This window comes from Drosophila pseudoobscura, chromosome 2 (genome assembly GCF_009870125.1).
Source record: "Drosophila pseudoobscura strain MV-25-SWS-2005 chromosome 2, UCI_Dpse_MV25, whole genome shotgun sequence".
Taxonomy (NCBI): Eukaryota; Metazoa; Arthropoda; class Insecta; order Diptera; family Drosophilidae; genus Drosophila; species Drosophila pseudoobscura.
In genome coordinates this window covers 6852425-6867821 of record NC_046679.1, presented here as the reverse complement: position 1 = coordinate 6867821, position 15397 = coordinate 6852425, and the positions used below count along the sequence as shown (strand labels likewise).

At 42.6% G+C, this 15397-nt stretch overlaps 1 protein-coding gene across 13 annotated transcripts in view; it reads left to right on the top strand.

Annotated features, from left to right (window-relative positions):
• Positions 1 to 15327, top strand: part of CASK (peripheral plasma membrane protein CASK) — a 36100-nt gene extending 20773 nt beyond the window's left edge. For 4 of the 13 annotated variants that reach the window (XM_033385758.1, XM_033385750.1, XM_033385790.1 and 1 more), the window contains 12 exons: positions 6638 to 6823; positions 6888 to 7052; positions 7123 to 7191; positions 7805 to 7834; positions 9153 to 9251; positions 9311 to 9449; positions 10056 to 10109; positions 10936 to 11055; positions 11122 to 11244; positions 11310 to 11417; positions 11458 to 11645; positions 11736 to 15327. In XM_033385758.1, the coding sequence (XP_033241649.1) occupies positions 6638 to 6823; positions 6888 to 7052; positions 7123 to 7191; positions 7805 to 7834; positions 9153 to 9251; positions 9311 to 9449; positions 10056 to 10109; positions 10936 to 11055; positions 11122 to 11244; positions 11310 to 11417; positions 11458 to 11645; positions 11736 to 11915 (1461 nt within the window). In that variant the 3' untranslated portion in view covers positions 11916 to 15327. Of the gene's footprint in view, positions 1 to 6637; positions 6824 to 6887; positions 7053 to 7122; positions 7192 to 7804; positions 7835 to 9152; positions 9252 to 9310; positions 9450 to 10055; positions 10110 to 10935; positions 11056 to 11121; positions 11245 to 11309; positions 11418 to 11457; positions 11646 to 11735 lie in introns of those variants that run through there. The other 9 variants (XM_033385778.1, XM_033385785.1, XM_033385761.1 and 6 more) reach the window with 8 other exon arrangements.
• The last annotated feature ends 70 nt before the right edge of the window (positions 15328 to 15397 follow it).

The following is a 15397-nucleotide window of genomic DNA, read 5'->3' as shown; positions in this document are numbered from 1 at the left end:
AGTATCTGGGTATCAGCTTTCTGATTACATAATAATGCTCGCCTAAAGCAGACTGAGCGAAACGGTATTGCCATTTTTACTGTGTTAAATCCGCGAATTTAGTTTTTTTTTCTCGCTCACTCTACATTTGAATTAATTCAAACTTTGTTGGTTTTCTACTTTTCAATCTGCCTGAAAATCTTTGTTTTGCTTAGTATCTGGGTATCAGCTTTCTGATAACATAAAAATGCTCGCCTAAAACGGCCATTTTTACTGTGTTTAATCCGCAAATTTCGTTTTTTTTTGCTCGCTCACTCTCCGCTTGAATTTGTGGTAAAGCAACACAGAAATTTGTTGGTTTTCTGCTTTTCAATCTGCCTGAAAATCTTTTTATCCAATAATACACGCAGACTGATGCATCGCTAGTTTTTTGAGCTTTTTAGGAAGCGTTAGATGATGATCCTACCCAATTCAGTGTATTAAATCTTAAACAGACCACAGTATGGGAGTAAATTGTAGATGATCCAATAATTTTAATTATAAATTGGGAAAAATACACTCTTCCAAGTGTGACAAAGCGCTGATGAAAAACGCAAACACCCTCCACGCACACACCTGTATAGAGGGAGGGAGATGGAATGGAAGGAGTTGGCAAGGCTATAAAATTACATTTACATATGGTTATGTGTGGCGTGTGGTGGTGTGTGTGTGAGGTAAAAAAGTGTTGCCTACCTAACGGCGTCATTAGTCACACACGGAGATGGAGAGATGTTTCGTTTGCCGGCGACAGATAGGCAGCGTTTGAGGTGGGAGGCAGGTGGCAGAAATGACAATATGTTGCGCCCACGGGAAAAGAGTTTTCACACCGCTGATAGATGGCAAAGATAAATGCATAATATGCCCACACACACCGCGAGTGAGAGGCAGGCAGGGACACAACGGAAATTTGTGGTGCGATGTTTAACCCAAACCCCAAAAAACCACTACGACAGACCGAACCGAACCAAACCAAACCAAAAGTCTTTGTTGCAAAAATATCAATATATTTGTGTGGGGAATTTTTGTGTGTGTGTGTGTGTGTGTGTGGGGTTTTTTTCCCTGTGCGGACTCTCACCCAACAAATTGAATGATGAACAGAGGAGCCCGGCTGACAACAACAAGGATGATGCCGCGCGCGCTGACAATGTTGTCGCTGCCATTGTTCGCCCGATAAGGGAGCTGGCAACTATTACCTGGGACGGGGGCGGGCGGTGGTGGTGGAGATGGGACTGTCAATCAATATGCCCCATCATCGTGCATCATGGAGGGAGCTGGCTGGATGCTGGAGTCCCCCGTCTGTCAATAATAATGCCAACTAATAGGCAGGAAGTGTTAGCCGCCGCCGCTGCCGCCGCCGTCGCTGCCGCCGCCGCCAGGAGATGTGAAGGAGCCCAAAGGATGCCCGCTCAATTACCATGACATAGTCGTACGGTGAATGTTGTGTATTGGACCAATGTTAACTGTAAGACTGTGTCTCGGTGGTTGTCAGCCAAGCAGCAAGCCGAACCGAACCGCACCGGAAGTGGAAGTGTAGTCGATCAGACAACAATAAGTTTGCCCAAGTGATAAGTTCTGATAGTGTAAAGTTTCAGCTCCAAAACCCCTTTCGCCTTTTGTCCCAAGGGTGAGACACACCCACCCACACACACACACGACACGTACAGACAGGGCAACCGCAACCTGAGCCAAACCTGACAGCTTGACAGCCACGGTCCGGGGCCATCAACAAACTTTAAACAACTTTTTGTGCTTTTTTGGGTGTTTGGTTTTGTTGTTTGTTGCGGAGGGTACTTCGTGCCTGAGGCGAGACAGGGTAGAACCTCTTAAACATCTGATATATTACCTGATTCTACACATCTGACAGGGGAATGATCGTCTACAACAAAGTGTGGGATTAAAAGGCATATTTTAAGTCAGACAAGAAAACTCTGCTTTATTTGTTTAAACCTTGGGATTTTATCATACATCATATCCCCATTCAAGTGTAATCTTAACCCTTCTCTGTTGCTTGTTTTTTTTTTTTTGTTCGTGGTTAAGTGAGGGTTAAGCAGAAATTAATCATGCAGGAGATTCATTTGCGGTCCCTTACCCCTCCATATACATATCGTACATGTCCTGTACACGTAAGCGCCCTTTCCTGGGGGCCCAGGCCCTGCTCCTATACAGATAAGGTGCCAAATGCCACAAACTATCCGAGTGAACCTGGCCATGAGACCAGATTAACTGGCTGAAAGTCTGCTCTAGCGGGGGGTGTGGGGGGGGGATGCCCTGTCTGGTGGGTTGAGACCACCGACCGCTGCACGTTGTACTAATTAAAATTCGCCATTAATCCAGATGATTCAGCTGTCAACGGACCGCCCGCCCGACCCACTCTACTGTGTAGAGTTTTCCTATCTGTTTTTACCAACAATCTGCAGCCTCCATTAGCCGGGAAATGGATGTGAAAGCCATTCGCAGTCGCGCGTACGTGTGTAATTGACGTGTGGCCTGGAATATTAAAGAGAGTAAAATCCTAGAACACTTCCTCTCGGAACACTTCCCTGCCCGCCCGCCTGCCTGTCTCCTGTGCTCCCCTGATGCTGCTGCTGTCCTGGCCAGGGCTGTGTAATTATTAAAACCAACAAATAACGTTCGTGTGGTGGGTGTGAGGTCTCCCACAACCAGAGGCCTCTGGGATGGTGGCTTCGTGGCTTCGTCCTTTGGTTAGTGGCTTAGCATAAAGCTGCAAAAAAAATGACCAGAGCCAGGACCAGGACCAGGACCATGGACTGACGGATAACAATGGACCTGACTCAGCAGCTGGAGTGGGGCCAGGGCCGGGGCCGGGGCAGGGGCAGCCAGTGATGGAAATATAGCTGGAAAAAAGCTGACGATGGATAGTAAAGGGATTATACCTATTGGAAACGTATTCTAGAACATTAAAGAGACCTCTGTGCTTCTGTACCGATTAAAGGCCAAGGCCTTACAAGTTTCTCTTTTCAAATATTAATAGATTTTTTTCCATGCCCTGTTACTTTTTCATTTCATATTTGATTCGCCCAAAACTTGTCTCAATGTTTCACTCGCACCCCGCCGGAGTTCAGCTGCGAGTTAAGGCTGTATAAAAATATCAAGAACTCTGGAAAAGTTTGCATCATGTCAAAGATTTGTGCAAAGTTTCCGCTAAACTTTTTCCACCTGAATCATTTAGGAGTTAGTTGTGTTGAAGCCTCAGTGGTGTAGAGGAGAAAGATGTAGGTAGTAGTTCTGTTGGCCATAACCTTTCTGCGATAACAGATCTGCTTGGGGGGCACCCTGGCTTTAGCTACAGTTCTGTGTTGGGGTCACCCTTTCTTCCACTACAGTTCTTTGTTAGGGTCACCCTTGCTTCCACTAAAGTTTTGTGTTGGGGTCACCCTTTCTTCCACTACAGTTCTGTGTTGGGGTCACCCTTTCTTCCACTACAGTTCTGTGTTGGTGTCACCCTTTCTTCCACTACAGTTCTGTGTTGGGGTCACCCTTGATTCCACTAAATTTTTGTGTTGGGGTCACCCTTTCTTCCACTACAGTTCTGTGTTTGGGTCACCCTTGCTTCCACTACAGTTCTGTGTTGGGGTCACCCTTTCTTCCACTACAGTTCTGTGTTGGGGTCACCCTTTCTTTCACTACAGTTCTGTGTTGGTGTCACCCTTTCTTCCACTACAGTTCTGCTTTGGGAGGCATCCTTTCTTCCCCTACAGTTCTGTTTGGGTGGAATCCCTTTTTTCTAGTCGGCAGCAGGATGGATGGTTGGATGGGTTCTTGGCTTTGATTGTTTAGGATGCCGACAAGGCATATCTGCATATAGAGCCCAACTTTAACAAGCACTTAAGTATTAATCATGGAAATCAGAGTCCCAGTCAGTGTGGGGCCAGGGCCTACTCTTTCTTCTGTGTGTGTTTGTGTGGCCTCATTTGTTGGCCAAACTTTGCTGGCGGTGGCCTATCAATGTCACCGAGTTGGAGCGCCTAATGAGGCATTAAACTTAACTGCTCAACTTTTCCTGTCCCGCCTGTCAAGCGCTTATTAAATTTACCGTTTTATTGGGCCAGCAACTTGGTGTTAAATATGCTTTTCCCCACCCCCAACCCATACCCCCACCCGCACCACGAAAGTGTCCAACCAAAGTGGACAGTGGGCGTGGCAGGGAGGACATGCTTTAAGTGAAATCAGATTACGTTGTTTATCGCCCGCACCGAGGCCCTCCATCCGGGCTGTCAGCTTAGACCGAAGCTAACCAGGCGTGAGTCGAGTATCCTTCGTGTCCTTGTGCAGCGCCATCTGGCGCATTTAAATAGTTGCCAAGTTCAGCAAATTTTATTCGAAGTAGTTAATTCTCCTCTCAGGACGGAGGAAATTGTATTACCCATTTATTTAGTCGAAATTCTGTTGCGGCTGCTCCTGTTGATGGTTCACTCGAGCGGAAGAGGCGTCACAGAGGCCGTGGGTGTGGCAGAAGGTGTAGCCTCTCCTAACTGTCCTTAATAGGCAGATGAAAGTTTTGCTGGCTAATTGGATTTGGCCAAAACTTCTGCTAAATGCGCACAAATACAGGGAAGACAAAAGGCATTCCGATTGCTAAATGATTTTGTGGGCGAACCAAGGGTTATATTAAATATTTTATTAAGGGAATGCAAGATTAGCTCGAAGGGAAATTGCAATCCAAATTTGTTGCTCTTTGATGTGCAACTACACTTCACTGGACAAAATATTTAAGCTGCTTAAGCAGACAACAGCAAATTGATTCAGATTGAATCAATATTATAGCCTGAAGGAACAGAGGTAGTCCTCGTTTTAAGGAGATTATTTTGAATGCTGAAATTAAATGTGTCCAAAGACCTATCCATCCTCTCTCTAAAGTGTATACAAAAATACACCTATTGCTTTTCTTTTTCAAGCTAAAATTTCGAGTGCCCTACACCAACTGGGAATGGCATCAGAGCCTTCATTCGTTTCGTTTTTGTGGCACCCACTTCACATGGCCAAATGCTTGCCGGATGTGTGGGGGCTCAAAAGAGCATTTCATGCTTATCCCAAAAAAAAGAGGAAGGATTTCCAAATCAAAGACCACTAAATTTGATATCCCACACATATTCTATGCTCTCCCCCAATACATTGAATTATTGAATTGATATTTATTGATAAGCTCAAAACTCGATTACCACCTGTCAATCCCAGGCCCAGGCCCAGTCCACCACCCCACCCCCCAAAAACTATATTGGGTAAATACGTTAAGACCCCACACACCACACACACACATATTGTATAAGTCGTACTAAGTCTCGCTCTAACTCTGTGGTGGAGTGATGTTTTTGGGAGGGCTCTTCGTTCTGCCACGAAGCATTATGAAATATTTATGCACACGGCATACACTGCGGGAATTCATGTCATTCCTTGTGGCTTGTGCAGATGTGGAGTGTGACTGAAAACTCCCTCAAAAATATTCGTAGTAGTTGCAACTGAATGTGGCAGGAGCCAGCCACCAGCTTGAGGTCGATGTCAGTACTGTCGTCGTCTGTGACGGAAATGAAACGTGCGTCTGCACGCATTAGGGTGTACATATGTGCGTGTGTGTGTATACATATGAGTGGCACTGTATAGAGGTGAGTGGTGCGTGGGCTGCCTGCCTGCCTGCCTGGCTGCCTGCTACGTGGCTCCCTGTTTGTGGCATTGAGTAATCATCAGTGTTGAAAATTGCGTTTTTTATGGGGCCAGTGGATTGCCAAGGGGCGGGGGGCGGTTGGAGGGTTATAAAGAACAAGAGCCTTAAGAGGGGCATTTAGGGGGATCCGAGTGGTGTGGAGTGAAGGGCATTGGGGCAACATAACTGCTGGCTTAGCATTGTGGTTGTTGTGGTGCTTAGCATACACACTTATATATGCATTTCTATGTGTGTGTGTGGCAAGTGGCACGGCCTGGCTACGCAGTAAAATCCTTTTTTATGGCATAGCCCAATGCGACTTCTGCCCTGCCCTTTGTCGGGAAGGAATATCCTTCATGTTGTGGCTGCCATCGTGGCATGGCCAAAAATTAATTTCGCAACATATTCAAAGTGTTATTAAACATAATTTATTAAAACCGAAATTGTATAAAGTCAAAGCCGTTTTGTGGGGGGCACAGGGTTCCCCATAAATTGTTGAGATTTTTTGTTGTTGTTGATACGCTTCAAGGAGCTGCAGAGCAGGCGGCACAGGGGGGGGGGCGTCGTTTATGGGTTTCCTTCGAAGGGGTCATGAGGTCATGTTTGTGCCCTTTTTCTGTTGGAAAATGGAGATGAAGAGCTCCAAATACCCTTGCCAAAGGACTTCGGGTAGGATTCGATGAGGGTATTGGATGCTTCGTCCTGGCCCAACTAGAACTCTAGAACCATTGTGTTTTTTAATGCTGTGGCTGTTGAACAAATGTCGTCGCCAGTTAATGTTGCAAACCATCTGCCAGGTCTTTGTGTGGGTTATGATGTATGTGGCAGGCGTGGGCAAATCGGAAATTTAATTTCAGCCGCTTAGCCAGGCATAATTGCTGGCCATAACTTAGGTCCAAAAAACCCAAAGCCCAACCCTAAACCAACGACTGACCTTGTTCTGGGTTCTCTCTCCTGCAGGCCCTGCTCCATAGCCACGATGTGGTGGCCCGCGATGTGTACGGCGAGGAGGCGCTGCGCGTTACCCCGCCACCGATGGTGCCCTACCTCAACGGCGACGAGATGGACAATGTGGAGGGCGGCGAGCTGCAGCATGTGACCCGAGTGCGGCTGGTGCAGTTCCAAAAGAACACGGACGAGCCGATGGTGAGTACTGCCTCAGACATTGTGACCAAATGGTACTCTAATACAGAGCCAAACGACTTTGCAGGGCATAACGCTGAAGATGACCGAGGATGGGCGCTGCATTGTGGCAAGGATTATGCACGGGGGTATGATACATCGACAGGCAACGCTGCATGTGGGCGACGAGATACGGGAGATCAATGGCCAGCCGGTGCAGCATCAGTCGGTGGGCCAATTGCAACGAATGCTGGTAAGCGGATCAATCCCATTTTGCTAATTGAATTGAATTCCCTTTATGTGCTAATCCCTTCTCGTTGCAGCGCGAGGCACGCGGTTCTGTTACCTTCAAGATAGTTCCTTCGTACCGTAGCGCTCCGCCACCCTGCGAGGTGAGTTCTTAAGAAGTTCCCCCCAACCCCAATGTACATCTCTATGTTAGACCATACTACCTACTAATCATACCATAATGCATCTCTCATCTAGGGCTCTAGTTGTTAATTATATCATGCCATTATTCCACTAGCTTGAGGACTTTTTTAACATCATTTCCCTTGTCATATTCTTTGGGGGTTAAATAACAGCATTAACTGCGTCAAAGCTTTATTCAATTTGCTGTCAAAAAGAGCCATGAATAAGTACTTTAATTGCATCGAGTGGAAGACTCGTGTTACCTGTCAATTTGTGAAATCAAAGTATCAAAACGGATTACCTCTGCCCCACTCCGCCGCCAGTTGAAACAATAGAAGGCCGGTACCGAAAACCTGTGCAGTCGAATGCATTTATGGAGATAACGAGCATAAGCTAATGAAGTTTTGGGGGTAAATGGCATAGGCTATAGGGAAAAATATATGTACGAGCAGGGGGCTCCTTTGTTTAGCTCGAGTATGGGATGCATTATACAATTAACTGTCTGCTCATTTACATAACTCCACACTATCTCTTACTCATCTGACTTGCTTCCTTCCTACACACTCTCCACACACTGCTACACACCAAATGCAGCTTTTCAGGATCAGACCCGCTCCGGTGCTTGTAAGTATCATTTGTGCCCCCACCGTAACAATAGACCCATAATCATACACCAAAAGACAACCGTCCTTCGCCTCCCCCCCCACCCCCATCCACATGGTAGATGTGCATATTCATGGACCGATAAACAAGAAACAATATTATGCACACAATCAACACAGATTCGTGGAATTTATGCTCTTTGGTTGGAAGAGGCCAGCATTTCCGAACCCATAAAGAACGTCTGCTCTTGACAGCTGAGGTCCTGTCCATCTTTTTCATAGAAGAAACTTGATTATTCGTTTCACGCTGAATAGAAATCAGAATCAGAATCAGCATCTGGTTTTTCGTAAACTATAAAATATAATTATATGTCAGAAAAACGAGTCGTGGCCTGACAAGTGCTCGTCAGAAAAGTCTTTTGTTTTCAATAGAGAACAAAGAATATAAGAAAAATAATACATAGAAGAGTATGTGTTGAAGTTTAAAATGTTTATTGATGATATTCTCGCTGCCTTAAGCTAGGAACAATCCTAACAGAACAATCTAAAGCCTTCAAAATGAGGAAAAATCTTTGTAACTGAATTTTTTCCTAGACTGTTGCATAAATTTCTTCAAAAGTAACCGGAAACAACATACATAGTTGTATATTTTCTGGAATAAAATGAAACAAAATTTGGTGTCAATCTGGAAAATTATATGGCTGATTCTTTGCAGATTCTTTCCGCCTAAGCGGGGTTTCTTTGTATCTTCAAAATGCTTCAAAAGTAACAGGACATAATATAATTGTATTTTTTGTATCATAAAAACAATTTTCTTAAAAAAAATTAAAAATCTAGTGAAAATCTAGAAAATTCGATGGCTGATTCTTTGCAGACCCTAGTAGATCCACCTAAGAGGTTTTTCTTTGTATCTTTAGATACTTTAAATACAAAATGCTTCAAAAGTAACAGGACACAATATAACTGTATATTTTCTTAAAAAATAAAATTAAAAATCCAATGTCAATCTAGAAAATTCGATGGCTGATTCTTTGCAGGGTTTTCTTTGTATCTTTAGATACAAACTGCAAGAGAATGCTCTCGAATTTAAAGTTAGAAGTCCTTTATCCCCATTATTGTTGTTCTTGCTGCTTCCTGTTGCTGCTGCCACGCAAATGAGTTGGGATTATAATTGGTGGAAATACGAAACGCAAAAAAAAAACCCATCATTTCGCTGAGGCAGCCGCATTAGGACGGCTGCCGACTCAAATGCAGCGTCAGCAGAGAGCAGAGCAAACCAAAAACTGAATTGTGAACTCACTCTGTGCTCTTCTTGTTTCTGGCTTCCTTTACCGTGGCAGATTTTCGTGCGCGCACAATTTGATTATAATCCGCTGGATGATGAGCTTATACCCTGCGCCCAGGCGGGCATATCATTCCAAGTGGGCGACATACTTCAGGTAGGTGGCCAGCTCTGGAAAACAGAAACGAATCCCTCTAACGCCCGTCTTCGGTGCAGATCATTAGCAAGGACGATCATCACTGGTGGCAGGCGAGACTGGACACGGTTGGTGGCTCGGCGGGCTTGATACCATCGCCGGAGCTGCAGGAGTGGCGCATTGCCTGTCAGACGGTCGACAAGACCAAGCAGGAGCAGGGTGAGTCCTTCAAAGACAATATTAGCTGTAAAACAAAAAAAGAAAAAAAAAACAAAAAGAAAAGAAAGAAAAAACGAAACGAATCTATGCGTAATCTCTATGTGTAATTGGATGCTCGATATAATCAATCAATCAATCAATCAATCGTATGCTATATATTGTACTATATTGGAAAGTGTATGACGAATTCGTAGTTGACCTGAACGCAGGGGAACACGCGCTCTCTCTCTCTCTCTCTCTCCCTCTCTATCTATCTCTCTATGGCTCTGTCTCTTCTCTGGCAGAGCTCACACAAACACACACACACACCTCAGACTCACACACATGTGTACACTAACATAAGCCCTGGAGAGTTGCATGCCCCCAAAAAAGTAGTCGGAGCTAAACCAAAGAAACCCCATTTTGAAAATTCCAAAGCAAACCAAAAATGTTGCCAAATTCTTGATAAATATACCATGAAAAACCTCCCCCGCCCCACACACACACACACATACACCCACACACAAACAGCTTAAAGTAAAATGATTTAATATTTAAACCAAAAAATAGCATAAGAAATCACAGAATATGTACTATAAAAAAAATATGTATAATAATATAATGCAGGAGAACCGGGTGCTGGATGTTCCGCTCACGCAGATGGGTGTGATGGATCAGCAGGTAGTTACCATATAAAGCAAAAACAATCCCACACACACACACACACAATGCCACAAACAATTTAATTAAATGAAAATCCGCCAAGCTAACCGCCTAAGGAGAGCTTGCCAAAAATTGTCGAACCCTAAACCGTTTCCTCTTGAGTTCTGTTATGCAAAACAAAACAAAGAAAACAAACACAAACATACTACAGAATTTTAACGATAGCAATTGTATAAAGATTTCACACCCAAAATTCACCACCACCCCCCTCCACCCGAAAGTTGTAGCTTATGTAGAAGGCACCGAAACCGAAACCCACCAGCCCCCCCTTAAGGATAGCCACAAGCCATCAACCATCATCTAGAACAACGTAGAACCCCCCCAGCACTAGCCATCGTTGCGTATGATCATTGCCACCCACGCTTATAACCGAAATAAATGAATTGTACCCCGAGTAAAGAGTTTAGATATAACCAAACACACATACTAGACCCAGAAAGACACAGGCCACACTGCACGTTGAAGACCAGACACACACACACATCGCATTTTCAATCCGAAGGGATGCCAGGAAGCATCTTCGGAAATGTCCAAGAAAGAGTTATCAAGAAATATACGAACGATTCGAGAAATATATGCATTTTCTATGCTATAGTAATCATGAATGCTTATAATACTTAATGATTTAATGCCAAAGAAATATTTGCTTGCTTGCCTGCAGAACAGCATGTTTGTTTATGCTCCATCAAGCATGTGGCTCTTGAGTTTCTAATAATTTTAATATGCATATGCCGTATACTGAACGGAGATTATAAAACATTTACTTAACAATTATAACCAACAGTAAACTGTTCGATATTCGGGCGCAAGAAGAAGCAGTGTCGCGACAAGTACTTGGCCAAGCATAATGCCATATTCGATAATCTAGATGTGGTCACTTACGAGGAGGTTGTCAAGGTGCCAGGTGAGCTTGTAGTAGCAGCTAAGACCCCAAGGAACCTATACTCATATGGTTGCTCTTTCTCGCCAGTCGGTGATCCGAACTTTCAGCGCAAAACGCTGGTGCTATTGGGAGCCCATGGCGTGGGCAGGCGGCATATTAAGAACACCTTGATATCCAAGTATCCCGATAAGTACGCCTATCCCATACCACGTAAGTTCGAGTCTTAATCTAAAGTTCTTCAGATTAAATGCAAAGATTTGTCGATTTTTTTCTAGATACAACGAGACCTGCCAAGCCCGAGGAGGAGAGTGGACGCAGCTATTACTTTGTCTCGCACGACGAAATGATGGCGGATATCGCCGCCAATGAGTACTTGGAATATGGTGAGTCGTAACCATCTACAGCACTCAAAGTAATACTTAGGCATTCACCCAGGCACGCACGAGGATGCGATGTATGGCACCAAGCTGGACACTATCCGACGCATACACACAGACGGCAAGATGGCCATATTGGATGTGGAGCCGCAGGCACTGAAGATACTACGCACAGCCGAATTCACGCCCTATGTGGTCTTCATAGCGGCCCCCTCGCTGCAGAATATCGCCGATGTAAGGCTTGCCTAAGACAGTGCTGTGCTGTGTTGTGGTGTCTCGATGCTAATTGGTTTTCTTTGTTTTCCCTCTCTGGTGCGATGGCAGTACGATGGCAGCCTGGAGCGTCTGGCAAAGGAATCGGAAATGCTGCGTCAAATGTATGGCCATTTCTTTGATATGACGATTGTGAACAACGACATTAGCGATACGATTTCCGCGCTGGAAACGGCCATCGACCGAGTGCACACCACTCCCCAATGGGTGCCAGTCTCGTGGCTCTACTGACAAGACAGTGAACTGGAATGCCCCGATTGCCTCGAGGGTTGCGATTGCGAGTGGGATGCATATACACAGGCCTCCAATGTGGCGCTCTACTGAGTGCAATACCACAGTTACATCACACCTACTACACACCACAAACACCATTTAAGTATTACCAAGGCACAAAAATATACAACACAGCAACAGCAACAGCAATAGTAGCAAAAGCAAAAGCAACCGCAACAGAAACAGAAAGACATGAAGACAGAATGCGCTTGGCGCCGAGATATATGTAGGTATGAGGATATAGGAGAGGGTATTGTGGGTAACTGCGGTCGCAACGTAAACACAAAATGTTAATTGTAAAACGAGCTGTATTTTGCCTTATACTTTGTTAAATCCTAAGTGTTTAATTTTACATTGTATTTGCCATTCCAATGGGCTGCCCTCAAACAGGCAGCCTGTGTCATTATGTTTATTATATTTATGATTGTTTGTTCTGTTAAAGTTTTTGTTTGTACCCGTACTCGTACTCGTACTAGTATTTATTTTGTTTCTTTCTGTCAGACAGCATTAAACGCTTATGTTAATCTTGCACTTGTTAGTGTCTAAGTTAACTAAAACACAAACCGAAATCGAAACAGAAACAGAAACCGCAACTAAAAAACACTCTAAATTGTTTTAATCAAAGATTATTTCCATAAACACATACGAAAATAAAAAAAAAAATAAAAAACACACCCAAAAAAATGAAGAAATAGAAATCCGAAGAATGTTTGAAGAAAACGAGTTAGTAAATTATAGCAACAAAAAACTACGTAATTAGTTATAATTAAACATAACAGCAAACCAGAATAAAAACCAACAAGAAGAGAAGTTCAGGAAAACGTTAAAAACAATATGAGATGAGAGCAATTTCAAGTGTTTCAAGCCCAAAAAAAAAAGTATAAAAAAGCAAATTAATTACATATGGAAGAGCAAATGGGGACAACCGATCGTAAAGTGTACGTTTTAAATGCAATAAACATTAACAAAAGGACCCGTATAACATCACTTACACACGAAACAAACAAACAAAAAAATACACTAAAATATTACCAAGAAAGAAAACAAACAAAAAAACCAAATTGTTGACGTTTAAATAAATTCAATGGGAAATGATTAATAATGCAATCATAAACGAGTTAATAATAATAAGAAGCAGGCGCGTTTAAATCAAGCAAAAGCAATTAAAGGACAAAACATTAAACCAACAAAAAAAAACATAGAGTGAGCACAAAAACAACAAAAAGAAAACACATACTAACAGCAATTACAGCAAAGAAGTAAATCAAATAAGAATTAAACTATTTAGAGGCCAATGAGAGCTGGTGGAAGAGTGCGCGACGGGACACAACAGGACACGTATAAATATAGGAAGACACGAAGGAAGAAGAGAATGAATGAATGAATGAAATGATTAGTACAGAAAATATGTGCTGTATGCAGAACATACAGACATATATAGGTATATTTTTCGAACAACTCAAAACTCAGGTTGGATACATTGAAAATCAGTCAAGTTCAATAAGATAAATATAGCGGAGCGCTTCCTTTTAACCCACAGCCAAAAAAAAAAGCAAAACGAAAACCTTAACAAAACCCAATCGAAGTTTACAATGGATTAAACAGTATCGAATCGAATCGAAATGAATTGCAGTTTACCCACAAGCCACAAGTTACCACCCTAGCAGCAGCAGCTTCTGCAGAAATCTTTTCTAAATGCTTTACAAGTACAAAACATGTCTTTAGCAATCAGATTTTTAGCCCCGAAAACCCCCAGGCTCGCGCTCACTAGCTTTCTCCTCTTGCTCTCACCGAAGCTTATCCTGCTCCCGTTTGATTGGCAAAATCTTCTCCAGGCTTGGGCTTGATTGCGCTTCTCCAGAGCAGGACCTAAGCTGAATCTAGACCTAACACTAAGGAGTGCACATGCAATCACAACAAAGAAACAAGGAAACAAAAACTGGTTAGAATTGGAAAATGTGTTTGAACAAGCAAAAACCACTTACGATTAATATTAGACTAAAAAAAAAACATTTGACATTTGACTTTGTAATTCCTACCACCTACAACCCTCCACCCCCAGAAACACCACACTCCTCACTCCATTTAAGCCAGAGCTTAGTTCGAGCCTAACCACAGAACCCACATCGATTTCCACACACACACACACAAATGAATTACCAGAACAATTCTATGGTTTCAAAACGGTTGAACAATTTTTGCATAGAGAATTATTGTTGAACGCTGGGCTATGACTTTTTGGTTCGGAGCGTATGACAGCAGGCAGGCAATGCAAATCATAGAAGTATCCCAATGAAAAACCTACCCGAAACTGAAGAACTAAACTACCTACCCACAACCAGATACAAAATAAAAGAAAAACCGCAAAAAAAAACAAGCAGCCGAGTGGCCAAATTAACTAAGTATTTTACCCTTAAAAAAAAACAAAAGAAAACCTAAACAAAACGATGAAGTCGAAGAACAACCGGAAGCGGAAGTGTATGTATATGTTGCAGCTATCCCCCTCCCCCCCAACCTAGGCAGGGTGTGCCAGATAAAAAAAAAGTCTAAGGAAAAATGCTCAAATCAAAAATCAAGTATTTTATGGTATAAAAACCGTGAGGAATGATCATAATTAGAATGAAGGGGAAGTCGCGTGTAAGAGTTGGACATTCCAAGAATGAGCTAGAATTTCGAAGGGATTCGTTTCTTATTTTTAACTGATCCTTTTTTCTTAGCTGATGCGAGCAAATTGTAGCTGTACACTAAGAATAATTTCACACTAAGATTAAGCGAAAATTTATTGTTGATATTACATAAAAAAAAGAAAAGAAATGGAAAACGGATATTGGAAATACCAGAAGACTCATTGAAGCAAGCCAAATGGATTAGAATTTTTCTCTAATTTGATAAGTGGTAGACGATGATGAAGGAGCTAAGGATAATGAAGATGGTGACGAGTTGATAATGCTTATGATCTCCAAAAGTCAATATGTGTAGGATTGACACGATTTGAGCAAATTGAGTGAATTGTTATTAAAATAATAAATGAAATGAGTGGCTCAGATGGATCGATATCGATTCATTGATGCTGAAATAGGTCAAGACGTTAGAAAATATCATTTAAAGTAAATGATACAAATGTCATAATATATACATAGTTTAAAATGAAAATAATAATAACAAAATCAGAAGAAAAATGGGTAAAAATGGGAATAATGCGAATTAAAAACAGAAACAGAAAAAAAAGAAAAACAAAAACAACCAGTAAACACTGAAATACCGAATTTTAAATACATAAGTTTTGAATCATGCATGCCGCAAAGACAAAGAAAACCCAACACAGAAAAAGAAATTAATAAAAAGAACCTCTATATATGAAAATGAGAAATATATGAGAGAATACAATTTCAGTCAGTTTTTGCAATGATTTTTTGGGGTCCCCCACTCCACTCCACAAA